Source organism: Podarcis pityusensis (genome assembly GCF_964106645.2).
Source record: "Podarcis pityusensis genome assembly, chromosome: 8".
Classification (NCBI taxonomy): domain Eukaryota; kingdom Metazoa; phylum Chordata; class Lepidosauria; order Squamata; family Lacertidae; genus Podarcis; species Podarcis pityusensis.
The window spans coordinates 63049469-63074703 of NC_138033.1; the positions used below are offsets into that span (position 1 = coordinate 63049469).

The window sequence follows — 25235 nt, forward strand, 5'->3', positions numbered from 1 at the left end:
CAACCTATGGGGGGGGCCCAGAAAAATGGAAAGGAACTTTTTGGGCCCAGAACCAGTGCAAACAGCTAATAGGATTTGCTGGTTGCCAGTTCCAGACGCTCCTTGTTATTTCTTGAAGGAAGGCATCTCCCTCCCTCCCTCCCTCTCCCAGATCTCCCTTCAATGTTCCCGGCTCAGCAGGGGACTGTCGCCAAATTGCTCTCCCCTGCCTCTCTTGCTGCAAGGAAAGAAATAAAAGAGGCGATGAGGCGGCGAAAGCAGAGCTCTAAAGCCGGTCTGTTCCTACTCGGCGATTTCCAGAGGATGCAACTGTCAGGCTATTGATGTTTGTGGGGGAGACGGGCCGAACAGCAAGGGTCCTCTGATAGCGTGGTGTAGACAATCCTCTGCCACAGCGGCAGATCAGAACAGCTGCCAAATAATAGCAGTCGGATCAGTCTGCGGGAGCGGGGAGGCAACAACCCTCCTGGCTTTGTGTATTTCAGGCTGTGGCCTTCTATAAGCTCCCTGGCGTTCCAGCGTGACACATTTTCCTAGTCTGATTGTGAAGGTGGCTTTGGTAAACCTGGGGCCTGCTGGGTTAGGCTAGCAAGTTAATATCTGCTCTGGTGGGTATGAAACACTTGCCTTTATTTCCCAGATGTTACCACCTCCCTCCAATGCTGGTGCAGCACGTCTCAAGCCAGGGAGGGAGAACCTTTTTATCAGCCTCAGGGCCACATTCCCTTCTGGGGGCCGCTTGCAAGTGGTGGGCAGGGCCACAGGAAAAAGTGGGTGGGGGGATTGCTATAGATTTTACCTGTGTACAGTATGCTGGCTTCTACACCCCCCTCTATCATCCAGCTTGGGGGGGGGGATGCAATATCAGAGTGCAAGGATACCTTCCAGCCAGGCAACAGCACACTTAAAGTGTCACCATGTCACTTCCTTGTGGACAGTGTGGATCTGAGCTTGGCCATCTGTTTGGGATTCTTTAATTGTGATTCGTGTTTCACAGGGGGTTGGGCTAGATGACCCTTGTGGGACCCTTTCAACTCTACAAATCTATTATCCTTTATGTTTACCACCCCAGGGAAACGTTTGTTGATTTGTGCTTTTGGGGGGGATATGTTAGCACTCACCCTGCTCTTTTTTTGTGGGATGTTTTATTGGTTTTATACTAAAATGGCATTGATCAACTTCAACAAAACCTGTTATATGCATGCCCCTGTCACAGATAAGAAGGAAAGCAGAGCAAGGACACTGTCGTTGCTTCTGTTTATGTAGCTGATGCATGGGAACCAGAATCTTATCAAAATGATTGTGTTCAATCTGATCTTTTAACAGCCTATTAGCAAGAGCCATATATAGGGACACGAGTGGCGCTGTGGGTTAAACCACAGAGCCTAGGACTTGCCAATCAGAAGGTTGGCGGTTCGAATCCCCGAGACAGGGTGAGCTCCCATTTCTCAGTCCCTGCTCCTGCCAACCTAGCAGTCCGAAAGCACGTCAAAGTGCAAGTAGATAAATAGGTACTGCTCTGGAGGGAAGGTAAACAGCGTTTCCGTGCGCTGCTCTGGTTTGCCAGAAGTGGCTTAGTCATGCTGGCCACATGACCAGGAAGCTGTACGCCGGCTCCCTCAGCCAATAAAGCGAGATGAGCGGCGCAACCCCAGAGTCGGTCATGACTGGACCTAATGGTCAGGGGTCTCTTTACTTTAGCAAGAGCCACATCCCAAACTTCCCCTTGCCATCCCATCAGAGGCGAACTTTGGAAGGTCTTTCCATAAGAAGATAAGAAGAGCCAGTGGCCCATCTGGTCCAACAACTTGTTATCACAGTAGCCAACCAGATGCCCATTATGGGAAAACTGCAAGGAGGGCCCAAGCCCAAGGAAAACAATCTCCCCTGTTGTGGTTTCCAGCAACTGGTATTCAGTGGGAGATTATCTCAAAATGGGTAGCGGTAGACAGCACTGTAGTTAGATCTTTATACTTAAAGGGAGGGTCTAGATCAGAAACTAATTACAGAAGGCCCAGAGATGGGTTTGGGTTCAATGAGTGACCATCATCATCATCATCATCTCATAAAATTCATACACTGATTGACTGTAAAAATCTCCATAGCTGTTTACAAAAAATATAAAACAAAACAATTACAAATAAGAAAAAATTACGGAAATACTTTCAAAAAGTTAAAGTAGACTAAAAGCAGATGTGCATCAACTTTCTAAACATCTGGGTAGGTGCACCTAAACAAATATGTTTTTAGCAGGTGCCAGAAACAGTACAGTCAAGGAGCCTACCTGATATCAATCGGCTGGGAGTTCCCAAGTGTAGCTGCTGCCACAGTAAAAGACTGAGTTCTTACAAATGTGGAGCAGGGTGCCTTTTAGAAACTACAACAAAAATGCTTTGTCAGGTCCCAGTAAGCTGACGGTCCTCTTAATACCCCATCCTTAACCTGAGGCCAGGTGGCTACTGGCCCTGCATGCTCCCTCTCCTCACCTTGACTCCCCTCACCTGAGAATGAAGTGAAGGCCAGCTCTCTCCCTCTCTCCCCACTTTCAGCGGCACTGGAGATGAAGCTATTTCACCGTCTGTTAACTCCCCACATTCAAACCTATCAACTGCGGGCCAGTGAGCCTTGCAGATTAAATGGAAGGTAGGAGGAGGAGGGAGAAAGGAAAATGATGGGAAAAGAAAATAGAAGAGTTCCTTAATGACTTTTCTTTAATAATTTTTTTCCTAGCAAAATTTATATGAGATGCTTCTGATGCTGTTGTCGTAAACAGGTTGGCAGCCTTGCACGTCGACCCACAAAACTTAATTGCCTACAAGGGTTTCTGCTAACCCATTGACCCACTTATCCCTGTGGGAGGCTTTTTGGTGACAAATCAGGTACCCCACATTCATTCTGATGACTCTCTGCCAGGATTTGTGTGGTCTGTTCAGTTGAATTGCCTTTGCTTTTTTTTTTTTTTTGATGCCACTATGTGGAACAAGCTAAGCTGGGCTTATGGCAAGTGGCCTACCCAAGGCTCCGTTTTGAGGGAGTTTCATGGTTAAGGAGAAATCTGAACCTATCTCTCCCCAGCTGCATGCCAAAACTTGACCCACTGAATCATAGCGATTCTGTCACATTTTTGTGCATCACTTGGTCCCCATCCATTACATTTCACCAAGCGTTCAGAAGCTTTGCCTATATAGTAAGAAAATGAGGAGAGCCCTGGTGTATCAAGCACCCCTATTTGGGAGGTGACAGGCACATCTGCCAACATTTGATGATAATTTAGCCTTGTCTCCTGATCCCACTAAAGCCACACACCCTTTCCCACTGCTCCCAGTGTGACTGCCTCTGCCTCTGTATATACTTGATCCTATGCTCGGACCCAACTTTTGCATTTTCATCTGCATTCCTACGGATGCCTGTGTTCAGATTTAAGGCAGATTGCAGGATCCCCAGTAAGACCTGCCCCCCGCTGTCCTCATTTCCATCCTGCTGCTGACCATATGCACTCTGTCTTCTTGATTACATCATCTCCTCCCTGACCCAGCCGAACAGAATTTTTCAGCTGAGTTTATTGTTCCTGTTTTGTTTTTGTTTTTTAGTTCACCCAATTTATCCTGCACCCTCCCCAAACCACAGCATCTGAATGTGTATAAGATGCATAAACACGTGGGAACCTTCAACACAGTTTTGCAGTTTACAATGATTCTCTTCAGGGACCCAGCCAGCCATGCCCACTGTCATTCCACATTTAGTCAGCATTCCATCCCCAATGAGCATGCTCAGTCTTCATTGGGTTGCTTTGTGGAAGGTTAACCCCTTTCAGTTACCCACCTCTAAACATACTGTATTTTTAGTTTCGCAAACCTTCGGCATTCAGCATGCTTCTTTTGGGTGTATAAGGATAAGCTGTTGGGAACCGAGTTTGCTGTTTAATAGAAGCAAAGAGTGATAGAATTGTAGAGTCAGAAGGGACCTCAAGGGTCATCTAGTCCAACCCCCTGCAATGTAGGAATTGCAGCTCAAAAATACCTGACAGATGGCCATCTGATCTCTGTTGAAAAACTTCCAATGACAGAGAGTCCACCACCTTCCAAGGGCATCTGTTCTGCCATCAGACCATCAGAAAGGTCTTCCTAAAGTTTACCTGGAATCCCCCTTCTTGTCATTTGAACCCATTGTTTTGGCTCCTACCCTCTGGAGCAGCAGAGTGGAATGTGGACACACATGAGCCCCTTGAAATGATCCAGCCGAGGTAGCCCTCATCTTTGCCCCCCGCAGAATTTGGAATCAGAAAGACTGATTGCAGCTTGGACTTCCATAAACCTTTTCTCGGCGGGGGCTGTGTACTTGCAAGGACAACCACATGGTGGAATTTAGCTCCCTGCCTGTGGGTGTGAGCCAGATCCACCTTGACACACATAGATCTGCCTAGACTGACTGACAAGCTGCCTGCTTCCTCGCTGTGTGTTTGGCTGTGAAGCCGGCGCCTGGACTGACTGAAATGAAATGGAACACTTCCCAGTCTTTCTGGGTTCGTGGGCTTTTGCAGTGTTTGAAGTGCATTGCTGAATGAATTAAAATCCAGGCATGTCACCAGAATGGCAGCCTTTCTGGAAGGAAGGCAGGGGGGAAGAAAGCTGTTCTCCCTGGCTCAGCCAAGGCAGTATCCAACCGCTTTGACCCTCTGCCCTGGGTCAGCAAAGCATAAATCTCAGCAACTAGAAAAACCTTGAGAGCACAAGATTCAGGAGACACTGTGCTGCTTTCCCCTGCTTTCTTTAAAACCTTGTGGTTTTGGCAGCCTTCCTTCAGGATGTTGAGGTCCAGAAGCTCTCAGGGCTGGAGTGCTGGGGTCAGCACCAGGGAACAGCAGACACTTCAGTCTGCTATGCCTGGGTGCCCAGCTAATGCACAGCAGAATTGTACTGTTAGAACTGTGTGTCTGGCTGTTTTAATAAGGACAGTGTCAACCAATGTTTCACACAGACAAAGCGTTTATTGAGAACATTTAAAAAATAATAATAAATGTTTAGCTGAAGCCAGAGAGGGCATCTTTTGCCCCTCCACAAATCCTTTCACTGAGGCATACAGTGGAAGGGTGTGGAACACTTTGCAATTGTGGTGTTTAAGAAATAGTTTGCATGTAGAAGGCCTAGATTCCACAAGGAAGTAAGAGGAGCTTGCTGGATCAGGCCAATGACCCACCTAGTCCAGCATCCTGTTCTCACAGTGGCCAACTGCAAGCAGAATTTGAGCACAAGAAGAATCTCTCCCCGCTGTGGTCTCCAACTGGTATTCACAAGCATTGTTGCCTCCACGGAGGTAGAACATAGTCATCATGGCTGGTAGCCATTGACAGTCTTATCCTCCATGAATTTCTCCAATCTCTTTCAAAGCCATCCAAGATGGAAGCTATTACTGCCTCCTGTGGCAGTGAGTTCCACTGTCTAACTATGCACTGCACAAAGAAGGACTTTGTTTTATCCGTCCTGAATCTTCCAACATTCAGCTTCATTGGATGTCCCCTTGTTCTACTGTTAGGAAAGAGGGAGAAAAGCTTTTTTTCTATCCACTTTCTCTATGCCAGGTGTCATTTTATAAACTCCTATCCTACTGCCTCTTACTTGCCTTTTCTCTAAAGTCCCCAATGCCACAACCTTTCTTCATAGGGGAGTTGCTCCATCTCCTTGATAATTTTGTTGGCCCTTTTTGGAACCTTCATGAACCACCCCAAACATCTCCAGGTAGGACTAGGAAGCCCTCCTCTCTAACACTCAGGGGCATGCTGCCGGATAGTGTTGGCCAGGAGTAGCTGATGTGTTCCCTTCCAGATGTTACTGGGCCACAACTCCTACTGACCCCAGCCAGCATGGCCAATGGTCAAATGAGAGCTGTAGTTCAATGGTCAACAATGAGAGCTGTAGTTCAACTACATCTGGATGGCAACGCTTTGCCAGCGACAAACAGCCATAATGTCATCATGCCAAATGAAGCATAGAAACATCACCAGCCAAAATCTCACCATTCACCACAGCCAATAGCATGAAGAGCAAAGAAGGAATATGAAGGCAAGGACAATAAAGACACAGGAGGAAGGAAAAGGAGCCTAAATGTTGGCAAGAAGCAAAATACCGCCCATAAGCTGCTAACTATTTCTGTTTGGGGAGAGGGGGGAATCTCTGTATGTTTTCTTTGATGTAGACAAATCTGAGCACAAAATGAAATAAATTGTTTTGGTTCAGGCAAACTTTTTGATGAGCCTCTAAAGCCACTCTTGAAGAGAAAAAACAACGACTTAATGGCAGGGAGATCCATTTCTGACACAACAGCTCCACTCAAAGCATCCTTGAGCTGGGATCAGAAAGACGAAACAGAGAGAACAATTGAGTCTTTTAAAAATGGGTGATGGGGATGCCTCTCTCTGTGTGCTCTCCTTTTTTTGGGGGGGGTGTCCTCCCTCTTCTAAAAGGAGGGACCATGTTCATTTTCAAACGAGAAAAATGCAAAGCACTCTAAGTAAAGCTAACCTCATAATAAGCCCGCCTGAATCCTGCTGATTACAGCAATTGCCAGAAAGCTCTTTTGCCCAAATAAGTTTGCCTGATTGCCCATCCTAATTTGTTACATGGAAAATACCTATTTTCTTGTTTAGCAGCCAAGGGTGAAAATCTTTTCTCTCTCTCTCTCCCTCTCTCCATCGTACAAGATGCTAGAAATGCAGAAGAGAGGAGGGCTGAGTTCTTTTAGCATGGCTTAACACACACACACACACACACACACACACACACACACATCATATTCTTTCTTTTTCTTTTCTTTTAAATAAATATTCCTTTATATTCAATTAGGCTGTTCTTCTAAAAATACATAATGTTAAGTAGGGGGAGAATATTAAGTCTGTGGCTAGATGGCAAGCTGGGGTCGTAATATAAACTGAAGTGGAAATGGGGCAAGCTGAAAGACTAGGGGGTGGGGATGAGGGGAAAAAATTGACATATTTGTCTATCGCTAGCATTCATCTGGAATTCATCATGTAATACAGTTCAGCTTCAATTTTTCCTTTTAAAGTTTCTAGTCCTTATGACTTGATTGCAGCAATTATTGCCCCCTACTGGGGACTTGGAATGGATGGGTTATAGCAGGCAGAACTCACAGTGATGGTAGACTTGCCTCTTTTGGCCCCACCTCGTTTCCTAGGTTCATGTAAGGATGAAATGAAGCAAGGGAGATTAATGCTCACTTAACAGAAGAAAGCATCAGCAATAAAGAAAGAAAAGCATTTGGCTGATGAGGATTTTTAAAAATTGCTGTTCCTGTTCATTGCTTTATGTGTCTTGCGCCTTTCAAACTGCTGACTGTATATTGTGGGTGGTGGACCTGCACCCTCCAGATGTTGCTGGACTGCAACTCCCATTATTCCTAGCTGGAAAACTGAGTCCACTCTTTGTATATATGAGACCCTGGGGACATAGTGGATAGCTCCGTGGAGATGCGAACCCAGCGTGCGGCAACTGTGTAAAGGGCAAATTCCATGCTAGGGATCATTAGGAAAGGAATTGAAAATAAGTCTGCCAATATCATAATAGCATTATACAATTCTATAATGCTACACATTTGGAATGCTGTGTGCAGTTCTTGTTGCCTTGCTTCAAAAAAAGGATGTTGTAGAGTTGGAAAAGGTTCAGAAAAGGTACAACCCAAAATGATCAAGGGGATTGAAGAAATCCCCTATGGGGGAAAGTTGCAACTTTCAGGACTTTTTAGTTTACAAAAAAAGGTGAGAAAGAGGTGACATGACGGAGTAAATGTAAAATGATGCCTGGGATGGAGAAATTGGGCTTTGAAAAGCTTTTCTCTCTCTCTTATCACGCTAGAACTAAGGGTGATACAATGAAGCTGAACGTTTGGAGATTAAGGATAGGTAAAAGAAAGTATAGAATCATAGAACTGTAGAGCTGGAATCTCTAGTCATCTAGTTCAACCTCCAGCAATGCAGGAATCTCACTAAAGCCTCCATGACAGATGGCCCTTCAACTTCTGCTTAAAAACATCCAGCGAATGAGACTCCACCACCTACAAGGGAGAACATTCCACTGCTGAACAGCTCTTCACATCGGAAAGTTCCTCCTGATGTTTAGTGTTTCTTGTAATTTGAAACCACTGGTTTGGGCCCTACCATCCATAGCAGGAGAAAACAAGTTTCCTCCCATGTGAAAGCCATTCAGGTATTTGAAGATGGCTGTCATATATGTTCTTAGTCTCCTCTTTTTTAGGCTAAACATACCCAACCATTCCTCATGGTTGGTTTCCAGAACCTTGACCATCTTGGTCACCCTCCTCTGCACACGTTCCAGCTTGCCAACATCCTTCTTAAATTATGGCACCTAGAATTGGACACAGGATGCTGGACTAGATGGGCCATTGGCCTGACCCATCATGCTTTTCTTCTGGATGGGCCTTGCAAGGGTTTACTTGGAACTCTCACAAATGGTAGATCCTTTCCAGTTTGAGGAGAAGCACACCCTTCCATCCTTACTCTAGACCATCACCCATGATAAGGTATGGCCAGTGGCCAGCTTATTATAGCCTTTCCAGGTTGTCCAAAGCAATTCTACTGACATGAAGTAGAAATGAGTTTCCTTCTTCAAAACACCATATCAAGGTTGCTCACTCATCTCCGTTAACATCACAGTTTATGGTCCCCTTGTCAGGCAGGGGAGAATGAATCTCAAGGATGGACCTAGCCAAGCAAATTGCCCAAAGCCTCCCTATTTCCTGGTAAGGCAGAATTTGAGTTGGGAAGGATTGAAGCCCCCACAGTTATCTGTTGCAGAGGATCTCATGTGACACACAAACCCGTGTGTGTGTGTGTGTGTGTGTGTGTGAACACACAAGAGAGAGAAAGATGGTGTGTGTTGACAGGATGTCTTCCCGAATAAAATAGCTATGTGTGGGAGTTTTCTGGTTGTCTAGGCAACACACCACTAAACTATTTGGAGACAGCGATAGGAAATCTTTAGTTCCCAATGAGCTGATTTCGCCAGCCACCTCAAGGAAAGGATGTCCTTTCCCCTTGACTGAGATGGCCACCGATATCCAACGGACCCTCACAAATAGAGAGTGAGCCTTAGTTCATGCACTTACGAGGGAAGCATCAGAGCAAGGCAGAGGCTTCCGGAATTTTCCTCACTCAAATTTCTCCTTGGAATTTGTTTTTGAAAACAGATGCATTTGGCACTCTCTGATGCCTTCAAAGAAACATAGAATCGTAGAATTGTAGGCTTGGAAGGAAGCCCAAAGGATCATCTAGTCCAACCCTCTGCAATGCAGGAATCACAACTGACAGTGGCCCTCCAAACTCTGCTTACAAACTTCCAATGAATGAGAGTCCGCCACCTTCTGAAGTAGTCCATTCCACTGTCAAACAGCTTTTACCCTCAGAAAGTTCTTCCCGATATTTAGTCAGAATCTCCTTTCTTGCCATTTGAATCCATTGGTTTGGGTCTCTGTTGTTTAAATGTCTGGATTTTGTATTGAACATTGTGGGTGGGTGGTTTGCACATTTCTGTCATTCTCCAGGTCTGGCATCAAGGGTTCAACATTGATGGGCACTGGTCATTGTACCCACCATTAATGAGACCAACTCCTCCTCTCCTCTGGCCCCACTGCTGGACCTCCTTGCTGCCTCTGTTGTATATGCAAATGAGCCAGGACTGGAGTAAGGAAGCAGATCAGCTCCTTCCTTGCCTCTGAGCAAGCAGGCAGGGCATATGTAGGAAAGAGTGAGTGAAGGGTCAGGAATGAGGAAGAGGTGAGCCCATAGGAGGGCACTCTTTAGGGCAATTTGCCCCCTCCCTTACAAAAAACCACTCCTGCAGCCTGCAGTGCATTCTTTACCTTCTACACTATCAATCGCACCAATGAATTGCTCTTGCATTGCTATTCGACTGCATGCATAACTACATCAAGATTCCTTGTCTGTGGTGCTTTGCCCATGCACCAGCAAAAGCTTCTCGACAAGAATTTTAATGCAGCCGTGCAGTCACATTGATAGGGTTGCATTGACTGTTAGTTGTGCTCAGAGTAGACCCATGGAAATGAATGGCCCGAGGCTAGTCATGCCCATTAATTCCAAAGGGTTTACACGGAGAAGGATTAGCACTGGATATGATCTGCAATGTTTGTATGTGGGATGAAGATGAGCATGAATGAAAACAGCCCAATGCTACCTGCTAATTTTGGATAAGGGTTTGCAAACTCCCATTAAACATGCATTCAGGGTCATGGGGAAAAGAAATGTATGTAGGCTTCCTTCCTTTTCTCTGTTCTCCTCTCCTCTCTGCCAGACCTCCCCACTCTTTTGACAGCCTTGGTTCTTGCATGGACCTGACCTGACCTGGTGCAAACTGGCTGAATCCTGAGTCGACCCAATTTGGTTCAGGATCTGGGATTCAGCTGGATCTGCGGCACAGCCCTAGTGACGACATTGTCTAAGTGCCTACTCCTTTGCTCTGGATTGCTGCTCTGGAGAGTTGTCCTCTCCTCTCCTATTTTTGTCACTATGAACCTGTGTCTAGCCCTACCATTGTCCACACAGACTGACCGCACCCACTACTCTTCCCGTTCCTGGAACTCCAGCACCTGGTGATTGACCTTAGCTGAGGCCTCTTAATTAGGACCAAACGTTACCTGACATCAAAGGTTGCAGGACTGGATCATCCCCTACAGTTTCTAAAAAGAGCTAAAAGCATATTTTGAGTGGGAGCTGATTTCGACAAGGGCAGTCACTGCTGCAACCATCAGGGGAGACAGCTGGACCCTCCCACACACACAGTTTCCCCATTCCAAATCGTCTGCGATTTCCCCCCTCAGATTTGCTCACTATAGCAGAGGCAGGATAAAGTACATGTAGGGGGTGGTGGATGGATCAGGTTATTCTGTTTCCGCGTCAGTTTCGCTTGCTTTTATTCATATATTCATTCCATCCTCTTTCAGCATCAATTGGTGAATACCCTTGTTTTTAATGTTAGATGTTGTCACTTTTTTATTATTAATATTCTGTTGGGAGCTGCCAAGAGTGGCTGGGGAAGCACAGCCAGATGAGCGGGGTATAAATATATTATTATTATTAAACAAGCAAACCGCAGCAAAAAAATAACAAATCACTTTTTTAAAAAGGTCATATTTTGCCTTTAAATTAGGGATGGGGAATAAATTTGATTCAGTTCACCTTTAAAGATAAACCTACCTAATTTACACTTAACTAACACAGTGCATGAGCTGAAATGCAGACATCCTTCAAAAATTCACACTCCTCTGAATTTTGCAATGTGGTTCTTCAGCCAAGTAATGGGTACAAAAATGCACATACTAGGGTAAAGTTTGCCTAAAAATGCATCTGTTGGGGAAAATAACATACCAAAGAGCAGCGTAGAAGAAGTTGCTTTGTAAAAACATTTTGCATACTGCGTTAGGCAAAATGGCGTACAAGATTGTATATAGGAGGGGAAACCTAGACTAAACATAGTTATTATGAATTTCATTTACAAGCATGCATTTTAATGCGAAATGTGCATTTTTATAGGCATTTTGGTCCCTTGTTTGAGCTGAAAGCTGTATTTCAAAATTTGGAGGAGTGCAATAAATAGAAGGGATCTCTGCATTCCGATGTGTGTATTAGTCCAGGATGTGTGATTGGGGTTGTTCCATGTAAAACTGTGGACTGAACAAAGTCTTAGAGCCTCCCCAGCTACCCCATAAACCCAGACCAAAATGTAAGTTGCTGCTCAGTTGTAAAAGGAATTGCTTACGTAGTGTGGACAGGATACAGACTGCCCAGTCTGCAGACACAGAGGTTAAAACACCATGAGGGTTGAGAGAATGAAGTTATATACTTGGGGCTGTGGTGATTGTGAGCCTGGAGATGGATGCCCTGTCAGGTAACCCTGTGCCCTGGCTGTCTTCCTCTCCTGCAAGGAGAAATTTCAAATCACATTAACAGTGTTAGCCGGGGCTCAAGTCTGAGTCTGACGGGCCATTATAAATGACAGCAAGGCTGGGCATTTTTATTAAGGAAGAGCCTTGCTTTAATGCTCTCTCTGGAAACTTGCACTCGACTTACCCGCAGCAATGCCTGGGTTTTTCCTTGCAGATCCGCAGCAGAGGAGACTGATTCCCTCTTTTGTCTTTCAATTATTGTTTCCCAGACACCATAAAAGGGGTGGCAAAGGCAGTGAGGGGACTCATTGAGCCCATTTGGAGATGTGTGTGTGTGGGGGAGTTCCAAAGCAACCCCTGACACCTCTATCAATGCCTTTTAACCAAATGAACCATCTCCGCCTCTAAAAAAAGAAGCATTCTTCCTAGCACACGTAAGGACAGTAGCTGCAATACTGCCCATTGGCTATCATCAGTGGTGGTGCTGAAGAGCCAATAGTTCCCTCCTCTGCAGAGTGTGCCAGAATTTCTGGCTTGAGATTGTTATCACCTTGAAGTGCTCCCTGCCACCACTGAACCAAATAGGGTTCAGTTGCAGGACTGGGTGAATGTTGGGTGGGTGCCCCAGCAAAGTGCTCTTTTGGGGGCAACATGATAGAAGTTAATAAAACTATGCAAGACATAGGGAAAGTGGATAAAGGAACGTTTTTCTCCCTTCCCCACAGCTGGTATATAACTCATTTCCAACAGCTGGTATTCAGAAGCATCACTGCCTGTAACTCTGAATAAAGAGCATATCCACTGTAACTGGTAGCCATTGATAGACTTCTCCTCCATGAATTTCTCCAAGCCTCTTTTAAATCCATGCAAGTTGGTGGCCACCACTGCCTCCTGGGGGATTGAGTTCCCTAGCTTAACTATGTGGGATGTGAAACACAAGAGCAGTCAAGTACAATATTCCTAGAGTGAACATGTTTACACATGGGGAGGAATGTTTGTCCAGCCATCAGGTAAACTTCCTGTTTCCTTCTGGGCTGGGACAGACTTCCTCTGCATGTGACTAGAGGTGGGTGTGGCCTCACCTGTGCAGGTAACAACAAAAGCACAGGGCAGGGCAGCTACCTCTCTCTTTCTCCACAAGCATCGGAGAAGCAACATCTGCTTCCAGCCAAGAGAGGACAAAGTGACTGTTTTCTTATGGAATAGTTTCCAAGTATATGTTACTTTTCTAAGCTAAGTCTGCCTTCTGGGATCCGATTGTGAACAGAATGTGTGAGTAAACCTTTTTTTATACATTTGTAGAAGACTGTGTCGTGTCTTATCTTTTACGAAGGAATAACGGAAAAATAACAGAACAGTTGTTATAGAGGCTTTAGCAAGCCTGAGCAAACGCATCTGCTGCAAGTTTAAAAAGGGGGAATGCTACTCTGCTAAATTGTAGAACTTGTTAACACAAGTTGGAAAAGGATATAATCAGACAATATATCCTCTCCTGCATCCTTGAACATTCCCACAAACTATGTGTCATGTGAAGAAATACTTTCTTTTTCTTCTTTTTCTTTTTATCTGTCTTGTCAGGGACTGGGCAGAGGAGGAATGGTGGAGACCGCCTCCCCAGTCTGACCCTTCCTGAGAAGAAGGAGACAGTTCAGAATTACAATGGGGTTTGAGGGAGGTTACAGCTGAGAGGCAGTTGAGGGGGGGGGGACTGGGAAATAATGGGAAAGGAGGAAGAAGCAGCACCAGGGGGGAGACAGTTGATTGACTCAGTGTCTTTAGAAAGCATTCCAGACCCCCCTCCTCTCCCAGAACACGGCGGGCCTTGAAAGTAGGAGAGCAAAGAGCTCAAAGGCAAAAGGCCCTTTCTAGCACTGGTAGTGATGACTCATGAGGAAGTGGGAGAGACAGAGGGGGTGGGGTTTCACTCGGAGCAACACCATTACTGCAAGAGGCTGCATTTCTAAGCGTCTCTCTGTGAATACTGAATAAAAAGCACTGGTAAGAAATTTCCTTGTCTTATCCATTCCTTGCAACCTACTGTGGGGGGTTGGGTCCTCTGATGCCTGACATGTCCTGAATCTCCCAACATTAAGTTGCACAGGATGTCCACAAGTTCCAATGTTATGACAGAGGGAGAAAATAGGAAAAAAATATTTATCCACTTTCTTGATGCCATGTATCATTTTATAAACCTCTATCATGTGACCTCTTACACACCTTTTCTCTAAACTAAAAAGTCCTGAACTTTTCCTCATAGGGGATTCACTCCACCCACTTGATGATTTTGGGTTGCCTTTTTCTGAACCTTTTCCAACGCTATACAGTGGTACCTCTGGTTATGAACTTAATTTCTTCTGGAGGTCCGTTCTTAACCTGAAAGTGTTCTTAACCTGAGGTACCACTTTAGCTAATCGGGTTTCCAGCTGCCGCCATGCCGCCAGCGCGTGATTTCTGTTCTCATCCTGAGGTAAAGTTTTTAACTCAAGGTACTACTTCCAGGTTAGCGGAGTCTGTAACCCTAAGTGTTTGTAACCCAAGGTGTTTGTAACCCGAGGTACCACTGTAATATCCTTTTTTGAGGTAAGCCAACAAGAACTGCACACAACCTACCAACTGTGGCTGCACCATAGAATTGTATACAGTGGTACCTCGGGTTAAGAACTTAATTCGTTCTGGAGGTTCGTTCTTAACCTGAAACTGTTCTTAACTGGAAGTACCACTTTAGCTACTGGGGCCTCCCGCTACCCTAGCACAATTTCTGTTCTCATCTTGAAGCAAAGTTCTTAACCCGAGGTACTATTTCTGGGTTAGCGGAGTCTGTAACGTGAAGCGCCTGTAACCTACAGCGTCTGTAACCCGAGGTATCACTGTAATAGTATTATGATCCTGGCAGTTTTAGGTTCAGTCCCTTTCCTAAAGACACCTAGCATGAGAATCACAGCTGGGAGAAATGCAGTTGTGCTCACATCCTGCTTCTGGTCTTCCCATTGGGGCATCTGGTTGGCCACTGGGAGAATAGGATGCTGGAGTGGATGGGTTGGTTCTTCTTGCATTCTCATGTTCATACTTCTGCAGAGAGACTAGTTGGATCTTGTTGACCTTTCACTGCCCAGCAGATGTGGCCAAGACTGGCCGAGTTTCCAGGATGGGATTTTGCAGTCTCACAGAGCTGTGTCAGGCCCTTGAGGTCCCAGAGCCATTCTGAATAGTTTGCGTGATCATGCCAGATCTGATTGTGCATCATGCCCAGTCAGCAAGACATAATGCAGCCATTCTCTCTCTTCTCTCTTCCATCTCTATTTCATTTCATTAAAAAAGTAAGTTTTATAGCCTACTGGATGTGCTGGATGGAAGGAAAAATACAAGGGCTTATCTCAGGGCTGCTAAATTGCAATCCTGGGCAGTGAGTCAACCTGGTTATTGCTGAGAGGAACAATGGAAGGGATTGATGGCTATTAGATGTAAATCGAACCTCTGCATTGAAGGGCAGTATATCTCTCAGCAGTAAATGCTGTGGGCCCACAAAGCAAGGCTGGTTGTGGGTGGCGATGGCAAAGTGACTTTCCCTGCCTTCCCTTCCCATAGTCCAGTGTTTTTCAGAAGAAAAGAAGAGCCTTTGCTGGATTAGGCCAAAGGAGGACCATCTAGTCCAGTATCCTGTTCTCACAGTGGCCAACCAGATGCCTGTGGGAAGTCTACAAGCAGGGCCTGAGGACAAAGAGCACTGTCAACTCCTGTGGCTTCCAGGGTAATGGGAACCGATATTCAGATTTTGCCCAAATATCCAGTTTTGAATATGGCATTTGAAAACTGCAAAATACTTGTGTATGTCATCCATCAATGCTACTGCGTGTCAACTGTCAAATAGCAAATATGGAATTCATTAGGGGCTACCACCCCTTCTCATAGTGCTTGCCAACCTTGCCTACCTGCCACCAACCCACCAACCTCCTTGCCAACCCCCACCTCTCTCTTTACACCCAAATCTCAAATCCCCTCACAACCCCTTCAGGCACTCCCCCATATCCCATCACAGCTACTCTGTGTACCTCCATCACTGCTCTAATCAAGAGGCTGCCCTCTGACTTCATGCAAATCCAGGATTATGGCACAGCCTGATGACAGTCATATATATATATATATATATATATATATATATATATATAGTGGTACCTCAGGTTACAAACTTAATTCGTTCCAGAGGTCTGTTCTTAACCCGAAACCGTTCTTAACCTGAGGTACCACTTTAGCTAATGGGGCCTCCTGCTGCTGCTGCACTGCTGCTGCATGATTTCTGTTCTCATCCTGAGGTAAAGTTCTTAACCTTAGGTACTACTTACGGGTTAGTGGAGTTTGTAACCCGAAGTGTTTGTAATCTGAAGCGTTTGTAACCCAAGGTACCTCTCTTTCTCTCTCTCTCTGTGTGTATATATATATATATATATATATATATATATATATATATGAAGAAATGTCATCTGTTCAATATCGTGGGCATCAACTAGATATATTTTGGGAAAACATTTTGGCAAATGTGGGTAGGGAGACCTTTAAGGTGTCTGAGGAGGTGTTCCAGCTCTGGAAACAAAAGTGCTCATTAACCCAAAACGTTGAGCCAATTTGCACATTTGGGATAACAGTATGGTCCAGTCCTGCTTGGACTCCACTCTTGCTGACTCAACCATGTAAAATGTCACATTTAAAGGGCAACCTGTGTTGAAATCCAACAAATCTTCACCACCCAAAGGTTTGTGTGCCAGGGAAGAAATTTCAGAGCTAGCCCACTCTCTGATTTGTTAGCCACTCATGTGAGATAAGGTTTCAGAGACAAGCAGAACTGCCAGATCCATGAGCAACAGTCTGGAGAGTTTCAGTGTGTCATCCTGCAACACTCCCCTTGAATGAACTCTGTTGACTTTTCTGTTTGTTTGCTTCTTTCTAACACAGCTCTGTGTCTATTTGCAGGTCAGGTTATCCTGTACGAAGCCATGCTTGGATTTTAATAGCCATGTTCCGACTTGCCATGGATTTCACCTCTTGTGAATCTTTGGGCCACGGTCATAGGCCCTTGCAAAGACCGGGTCACCGTGACCGACATGGATTCTGGCATAGTCCTTTGTGGAGTCTTAGATCTGGGCAGCAGGCCAGGAGTTATGGGCTTCCGGGGAACCATGCTTTCCCCTATTTGGAACGGTCTAACGGACAGCTGGCCAGTACGTATCATTCCAAACGTCTACACAAAGCCACGGACCTCCTCTGGGAAAATGGGCACCCCGAGCACTTTGTGCCCGCCAGATCAGACCCTTCTCTGGCAGACGGGAGTACAGCATACCAGACTTACTTGAGGAGGAGGAAAAGGTACCTCCGGGCGATTGGCAAGCCCACTCCAGAGACCGAGGTGATTGTCTGGGGGTCCACAAGCCCTTTGGAAACCCTGGAGAGCTTCTCGGGAATTTATGGCAGTGCCACCACCATCTCTGTTTTGCGACACAAGACCACCACCATCTCCACCACCACCACCACCACGATCACCACCACAACTGCAGCTTCCACAACGGTTCAGCCAGAAGGACCTGGCCCTGGGATTGGCACACCCAAGAACAACCCTGGTGTGATTAGCACAATGATACCACCTGCCACTTCTGATGGGAACAGAAAAGAGGTTGGTGCCCCTCCGCCCAAGATCCCAGGAGACACTTCAGGTATATTTATAGATTGCTTTTAGATCTGTATGTATTTGCTTGCACGTGTGCAAATGTTGCATTTCATTTCCAGTTGTTGACCCAAGCGGGAAAACAAACAAACAGACTGGGTGTCTATTGTGATTGGGTGAAGGGGCATACTATGTAACAGAAATGCAACACACACGCACCACTAATTCATAGAACGTGATATCAGAGTAGTTCACAACAATTTTATATAAAACCATGCAATAAAAGCCATATAAAAAAAGTTAAAATCTGGAATTAGGAAACGATTGTGGAAAGCTGTATTATCAATTGCCTGTATGCAGCCTGAAAGAATAGAAAGGTTTTCAGCAAGTATTTAAAAGTTGGCACAGAAGGAGCTTTCTGAATCCTCTGTTCGCTGAGCATTACACCATACTGGGCCAATGACACCAAAGACTCAATTTCTTGTTGTTAGTACTGAGACCGAAATGGGACAGAATTAACTGCTTAGCCCATCTGTGTAGCCCACCTGATCCTCATCACCCCTCTGCCATTTTGTAACCCATTATAGAAAACCCACAGTGTGATTTCCTTAATGCCAAAATAATTTTCTTGAACACAGTTGCATGCTGGTAAGTTACTCAGGACTGTCCTATCATTAGGCAGTTGCCTCAGATGGCAGATACTGGGGGGTGGGGTGCAGGGGGCAGTGGCGGAGAGATGGTGGAAGAAAGGTGTCTATGTACCAGTTGGCCAATCCCTGCTCCCTCTAAACTTCCTTGTTGACTTCCAGTGTGGTGGAGGATACCGTCATGTTGGCAGTGTTGAAGGAAGATTCAGCTCCCAGTCTGGTCAGCTTTTGCACCTGAGGCGAAGGAGGCAACTCTCTAGCCTTTTGTTTCAAGTGGCAAAAAGATGCAGTCTTTCCCTTGAGCCCTCTAATGACCTGGACATAAAAGAACAATAAGAGCATGCTGAATCAGAACAATGGCCCATCTAGTACACAGTGGCCACTCAGATACCTATGATGGGAAGCCTGCAAGCAGGATTCGAGCATAAGATCACTCTCCCCATCCTGTGGCTTCCAGAAACTGGTATTCAGAAGCATTACTGCCTCTGACGGTGGAGGCAGAGTATTGCCATCAAGGTTAGTAGCCACTGATGGTCCTTTCCTCCATGGATTTGTCTAATCCCCTTTTTAAGCCATCCAAGTTGGTAGCCACCACTGCGTCCTGTGGCAGGGAGTTCCATAGTTTAACGATGTGTTGTGTGAAGAAGAGTTTACTTTTGTCTGCCTTGGCTCTTTCAACATTTAGTTTCACTGGATGTCCATGAGTTCTAATGTCTTATGAGAGAAGGGGGGAAACCCCACCCCTTTCTCCTTCCACTTTTTCCATGCCATGCATGCATACTTTTATAAACTTCTATCATGGACCCCTTCTTGGGAGTAGTTTTCTAGTAAAGAAACAAACGAACAAAAGGATTACAGTTGAAAATGGAATGAAATGAGTTTCAAGGAAAATGTTCAGCCACTGAGCAAACTGGAACTCCCTCCTTCCCTCTGATCCTTCATTTTTATGTGTGGTACTCACTGGGGGTTTAAAGGGGGTTTGTCCGTAAGCTCAGTAAATCCACACGTGGGAGCCCTGTAATCGAATCTAAGCGCCATGCTCATTCCTCATAGCGCAACGCACCGATTCCATTCGCTCAGCAGCTGGAAGTGGACTTTCCATTTATTGCAAATTATGTTTGCTATTACAGAAGTTTAGACTGGAAGGCCCTTTGCCACACATGAAGTAAATTAAATCGCAGAGAATGTTGGTTGTGACTTGTAGAGCCCAGAAAGATGCTTCTCTTTAATAAAAGGGAAAGAGAGGAATTGTTGGAATTTACAGTATAATCTATACCCAGATTAATTTCTCTAATGGACCCATCTTCTAGGGAGAAATAGATATTAACTTATTCCTTTCCCTGAATACTGAACTAGGCATTAAAAGGAGTGTTTGGTGGGCTGCTGAAACGAAAAGGAAAAGCAGCAGTCTTGCATCTGCTCTTTAGCCAGTGCAGCCACCTCCAGATTTAGACTACAATTCCCATCAGGCCTAGCCAGCATAAGTTAAGCATCAGAGACAATGGGGGCTGTACACCACAATATCAGAAGGTTGCTGTATTGACTACTCATTGTGTGGCACTATCAACCTGGAGTGCTATGTCCAGTTCTGGGGACCACATTCCAAAGGATATTGGGATAGCTCAGTTGGTAGAGCATGAGACTCTTAATCTCAAGGTTGTGGGTTCGAGCCTCACCTTGGGCAAAGAATCCTGCATTGCAAGGGGGTTGGCCTAGATGGTCCGCATGGTCCCTTCCAACTCTACAATTCTATGATAAGTTGGAAGGTGTTCAGAGGAGGGTGACCGGGTTGATCAAGAACGGCTATGAAGAACGGCTGAGGGAGTTGGGTATGCTCAGCTTGGAGGAGAGAAGACTGAGAGGTGATGTGATAGTCATCTGCAAGTACTCAAAGGGCTGTCTGTCACAGCCTGTCCCAGATAAGGAAGGCACATGCTTGTTAATTACCTCTTTATTGGCAAGAGAAACACTGACAGCAGCTTCCTCCATGCTCTGGATAGGCATGCACACATGCTTCTAGGTAAAGGTAAAGGTAAAGGTCCAGTCGTGGCTGACTCTGGGGTTGCTGCGCTCATCTCACTTTATTGGCCAAGGGAGCCAGCGTACAGCTTCCAGGTCATGTGGCCAGCATGACTAAGCCGCTTCTGGCGAACCAGAGCAGTGCACGGAAATGCCGTTTACCTTCCCACCAGAGTGGTACCTATTTATCTACTTGCACTTTGACGTGCTTTTGAACTGCTAGGTTGGCAGGAGCAGGGGCCGAGCAACGGGAGCTCACCCCGTCGTGGGGATTCGAACCACTGACCTTCTGATGGGCAAGTCCTAGGCTCTGTGGTTTAACCCACAGTGCCACCGGTGTCCCCATGCTTCTAGGCAGCTGTCCACAAATCTGGGCCCTGTGGAGCAGTTGCAGCAACAGGGAAAACCTTCCCCTTTGCCAGCTTATATACATTTCCCTGAAAGGTTGCCCACCCACAAGCTGCGACTTCTGCATGGAAGGTGCCACTGCCCTTCCCACTTCAAGCCCCTCCTGGTTTTAGGAGATGCTGGGTGGGGGAGCTTTGTGGGGAGTCTAGTGACCTGTCTGTTGGCTAAACGGCCTCTTCTTCTTCTGGCACACCTGGCACACCTTCCTCTCTCTCAGTCTGCCCTGACTCTCCCTCCCCTGACTCCTGCCTTGCAGGCAAAAATGTCACAGACCATAAATCACTGCTCCCTTCTTCGGGGTCACTCTGCTGGTCCTCTGCCTGCGCCACACACCCTTCAGAGTCTGTCACTCCCTGACGCCATCACATGGAAGATGGAGCAAGTTTATTTTCTGCTGCTCTGGAGGGTAGGACTCAAACCAATGGATTCAAATGATAGGAAGAACTTTCTGATGGTGAGAGCCATTCGACAGTGGAACAGACTCCTTCAGGAAGTGGTGGCCTCTCCCTCACTGGAGGTTTGCAAACAGAGATTTGGATGGCCATCTGTCAGGGCTTGTTTAGCTGTGATTCATGCATTGCTTGGGGTCAGACTAAATTGCCCTTGGGGGAACCTTCCAGCACCACAATTCTGTGATTCTACCATTCTATTATCCTAAATGCCTGATGGCAACATGGTTAAGGATGCAACTGAAATTTATCTAAATTTATTTCTAGACTCGGGAACTCTAAAGTACATCATTTTGCTTGCCGCGTCTCCTGATAGCAGCCTTGTGGCTCCAAGGTGAATAATGTCTTGTTCCAGCTTGAGTCAGGCAGGAGGAGGTAGCAATCAATCTTTGGAATTTTATTCACTGGTTGGTTTTCATTTATGAATTGCTTCCTATGCGATTTAAGAAACAAAAACAGCAGAAATAAAAACCTACACGAAAGCACTTCATACATAAAAGCAATTAAAACAATTCCACATGTGGAAAAGCAATTCCATGGATGAAAACAATTTCAAATTTCATACAGACTGGGGTTTTTTATATTTTATATATATTTTTTAAAAAACTGAATACCTCTCTACTTGAGAGCCTGGTTGAAAAAGGAACACTTTCAATCAGCACTGGAAAGACTACAAAGCCTGTCTGATAGCGGGAGAGGGGGAGAGAGAGAAAGACAGAGTTTTGGTGGTTAGGTGCTGCTACACGTAATGCTTGATTCCAATATTATATGGATGGACTTTTGATGAGATTATATCTGTGCAGTGTTTGTTTGGGTAGTTAAGAACAGCGAAGAACCAGTGTGGTGTAGATGGAATAAAAATGGGAGACCTGGGTTCAAATCCCTGTTGTGAAGATAACCCAGTAATCTTGAGCCAGCCAGTCACCACTTCTCAGCCTCAATGTTTCTCATCTATTCATTTAATCCACACAACAACCCTGTGAGGCAGGTTAGGCCGAGAGGCAGTGACTGGCCCAAGGTCACCCAGCTTCATGGCCAAGTGTAAAACTGAAGCTGGGTGTCTTGGGTCCTAGTCCAGTACTCTAACCACTACACCTCTCTCTCTCTCTCTCTCTCTTGCATCCTGCCTTAAAACTCACATGCATTTTGCACATGCTTTTCTCCTGATGTGTTCATTTTGCATTATAGAATCCATTCCTGCAGATTAATATTCCGTAATATACACCATTTCGGTGCGCACTACAGATTGCTATATATACTTTTTGAGGAGGAGGACTGTGCAGAAGCGGGAGCTAACTCCTAACCCTAACTCTTTCCTTTGGCACCTGATATGTGTGTTTCGAGGACCCGCCCTGTCTTTGTGAATGTAATATGCTTCAAATGTTTTCAATTCTCAGTTTTAAATTGTCGTATCCCACCCTGTGACCTGCTGGTGACAGGTGGGTAATAATCAAAGCTGTCAATGTTTCCCCTTTTTAAAGGGAAATTCCTTTATTCCGAATAGGATTCCTTGCAAGAAAAGGGAAAAGTTGACAGCTATGGTAATAATAATTGCAGATATGAAGAAGTGTGAATTTTGAAGGGTGCTGTGCAGAGTTAAATTATGGAACTCACTGCTGTAGGGGGTTCATATATTTTTTTTTGTTCATATGGTGGCTCAGAAAATGCAAATTAGGTAGCTTTGCATTAAATTATAAACTAATTTCTATCTCATTCACTACCTGGACCTTACAGGATAATCAGCTTGCTTAGAGTGGTTTGCTACAAAAAGGCAGGGGGTTGCAGACTGGGAGGCCCCCGCCTCTTATGCTATTTGTAGCTGAAACCTGGAGATTAGGTGAGGAGGGATGGAGGGAACGTGTGCCCGTTCACCCTTCCTACAGACACCTTGCTACCAATTCCGATCACTTACTGATTCAGTCGTTGCTCCTGCCCCGACACCCTCCGGGAGGTGCCTCCACTTCCGAGGATGTGAAGCAGGCTTTCTGGAGCTCCGTTGCTATTGGCAACAGAGTTCGACATGTGTTTGAAGTGGAGCAAGTTCCGCCCCCACACGCTGATACTGAGAGAGCATCGCTCTGTTGTGGGGAATGAACAGGAAAGGGCATGTATTTCAGGATCTTCCCCTGGAGGGGAGAGTGTTGCTAGGCATTATCCCTGACTTTGAGAAAAATTGCAAGGTTTTTACCCCCCTCCCTCTTTTCTTTTTTCTTTTCAAAAACCCAATAACAACTTTCTTTTTATAAAACTTTACAAGAGTTCCTCTTGATCAATAATACATGATGTATATAATCTTGGCTTCAGTACACAATGTTACATCTTGTTAGACATTATATCGTGTTACAGCGCACTTGTGTGCCATAAAAGAAGGCCGATGCCTCATAGAAGCACACAATTGGACACTCTTGGAAACCCAAAGCAATAATGTAGAGAGGAAGCTTTCCACTGTGTCCCTGGCTGAATCAGGGTTCTGGGCAAACTTCCTTACACTCAGCCTCTGTTGTGGGCAGTAAATTGTAAGCCAGTGCAATATAGCAGCAAGGGTGTCGGTCTGCAACCTGGGAGACCAGAGTTCAAATCTCCCGACTTGGCAATGAAGCTCCACTGGGTGAACTGGATTCACAGTTGCTGCGTCTCAGCCTAACGTACCTCACAGGGTTGTTGTGAGGGATTGAATGGAGAGGGAGGAGAACCGTGCATGCAACCTTGAACTCACTGGAGAAAAAAAGCTGGTCTATAAATGCCATAAGTAAATGAAATAATAAAATTGTGTCTTCTTCAACTGGTAGGGTGGGCTCATCCCTTAGACAAGGCTGCCTCTTGTGTCTCTGCATGAGTTGCTGGTTTACTATGAGAAGAGGATGCTGGTCAAGATGGGCCACTGGCCTGATCCAGAAGGGTTCTTATGCATCTGTAAAATGTGTGCAATTTAAATGCATTTTCTTTCATTGCCATTTCATTTGGAAATAAGCCTACAATAAAATGCAAGTGAGATGGAATGGAATTAAGCTGAACCATACATTTTTAGTAGTGGGGATGGGATGGATAGTGTACAGGAAGCTCAAGCCGGAATGAAATTGCACCCTCTTCACCGAGGGGTGGGTGGAATTACTCTGAATCAAAAGCGCTGGCAAAGTGGTCCCCAGCAATGCTCAGAAACCAACTTTTAAGGGCTTTCAAAACCCTTCCTCAAAGAAGATGAGGTGAGCTCAAAGTCTTCCTCATACCTTCTCCTTTGCAAGTGGAAAAAACGGCTTGGGAAATGCATGCGAATTCATCAGGAACAAGATGGGAGGCATGAGGGTTAGGGCAACCCCTCAGCTTGTTTTGACCCTTAGCCTCCCCATTTGGCCACAGGGGATAATGCTAGTAACTCACCATGAGCCACAATAGTTCTACCTCAGGCATAGGCAAACTCGGCCCTCCAGATGTTTTAGGACTACATCTCCCATCATCCCTGACCACTGGTCCTGTTAGCTAGGGATGATGGGAGTTGTAGTCCCAAAACATCTGGAGGGCCAAGTTTGCCTATGCCTGTTCTATCTCCACTGTCAGAGGCAGTAGATGCATCTGAATGCCAGTTTGCTGGGAGAGAGACACTTTAGCACTTGGCTCCTACTTGGACATCCTGTGAGAATAGGATGCTGGGCTGGAAGAAAATTTGGATTGAACCAGCTACAGGATCTTCCTAGGTTCTTAGGTTCACAGTATAGCCCATTCTACAACCAAATTCTACTCTTTTGTTGACTAGGCTTTCACGTATTATTCTTATTATTTATATCCTGTCTTGCCTCCTGACAGGAACTCAAGGTGGCTTACAGATAAAACAGGTGTGGGGGGTGGGGGAAAAAACCATCCTTAAAAAACAATTAAACAAAAAAATTCCTTCCTGTAGCACCTTAAAGACCAACTAAGTTAGTTCTTGGTATAAGCTTTCGTGTGCATGCACACTTCTTCAGATCTGAAGAAGTGTGCATGCACACGAAAGCTTATACCAAGAACTAACTTAGTTGGTCTTTAAGGTGCTACAGGAAGGAATTTTTTTATTTCAACTATGGCAGACCAACACGGCTACCCATCTGTAACTGAAACAATTAAACAGTAATAGAATTAAAGTTTTAATAGAATTAA

The 25235-nt window shown here is 45.4% G+C and overlaps 1 protein-coding gene across 5 annotated transcripts in view; it reads left to right on the plus strand.

The window, feature by feature from the left end:
• Positions 1-25235, plus strand: part of AJAP1 (adherens junctions associated protein 1) — a 122461-nt gene that overhangs the window by 34397 nt on the left and 62829 nt on the right. For all 5 annotated transcript variants that reach the window (XM_081017190.1, XM_081017192.1, XM_081017194.1 and 2 more), the window contains exon 2: positions 16894-17630. In XM_081017190.1, coding sequence (XP_080873316.1) covers positions 16894-17630 — 737 coding nt within the window. The remainder of the gene's footprint in view (positions 1-16893; positions 17631-25235) is intronic.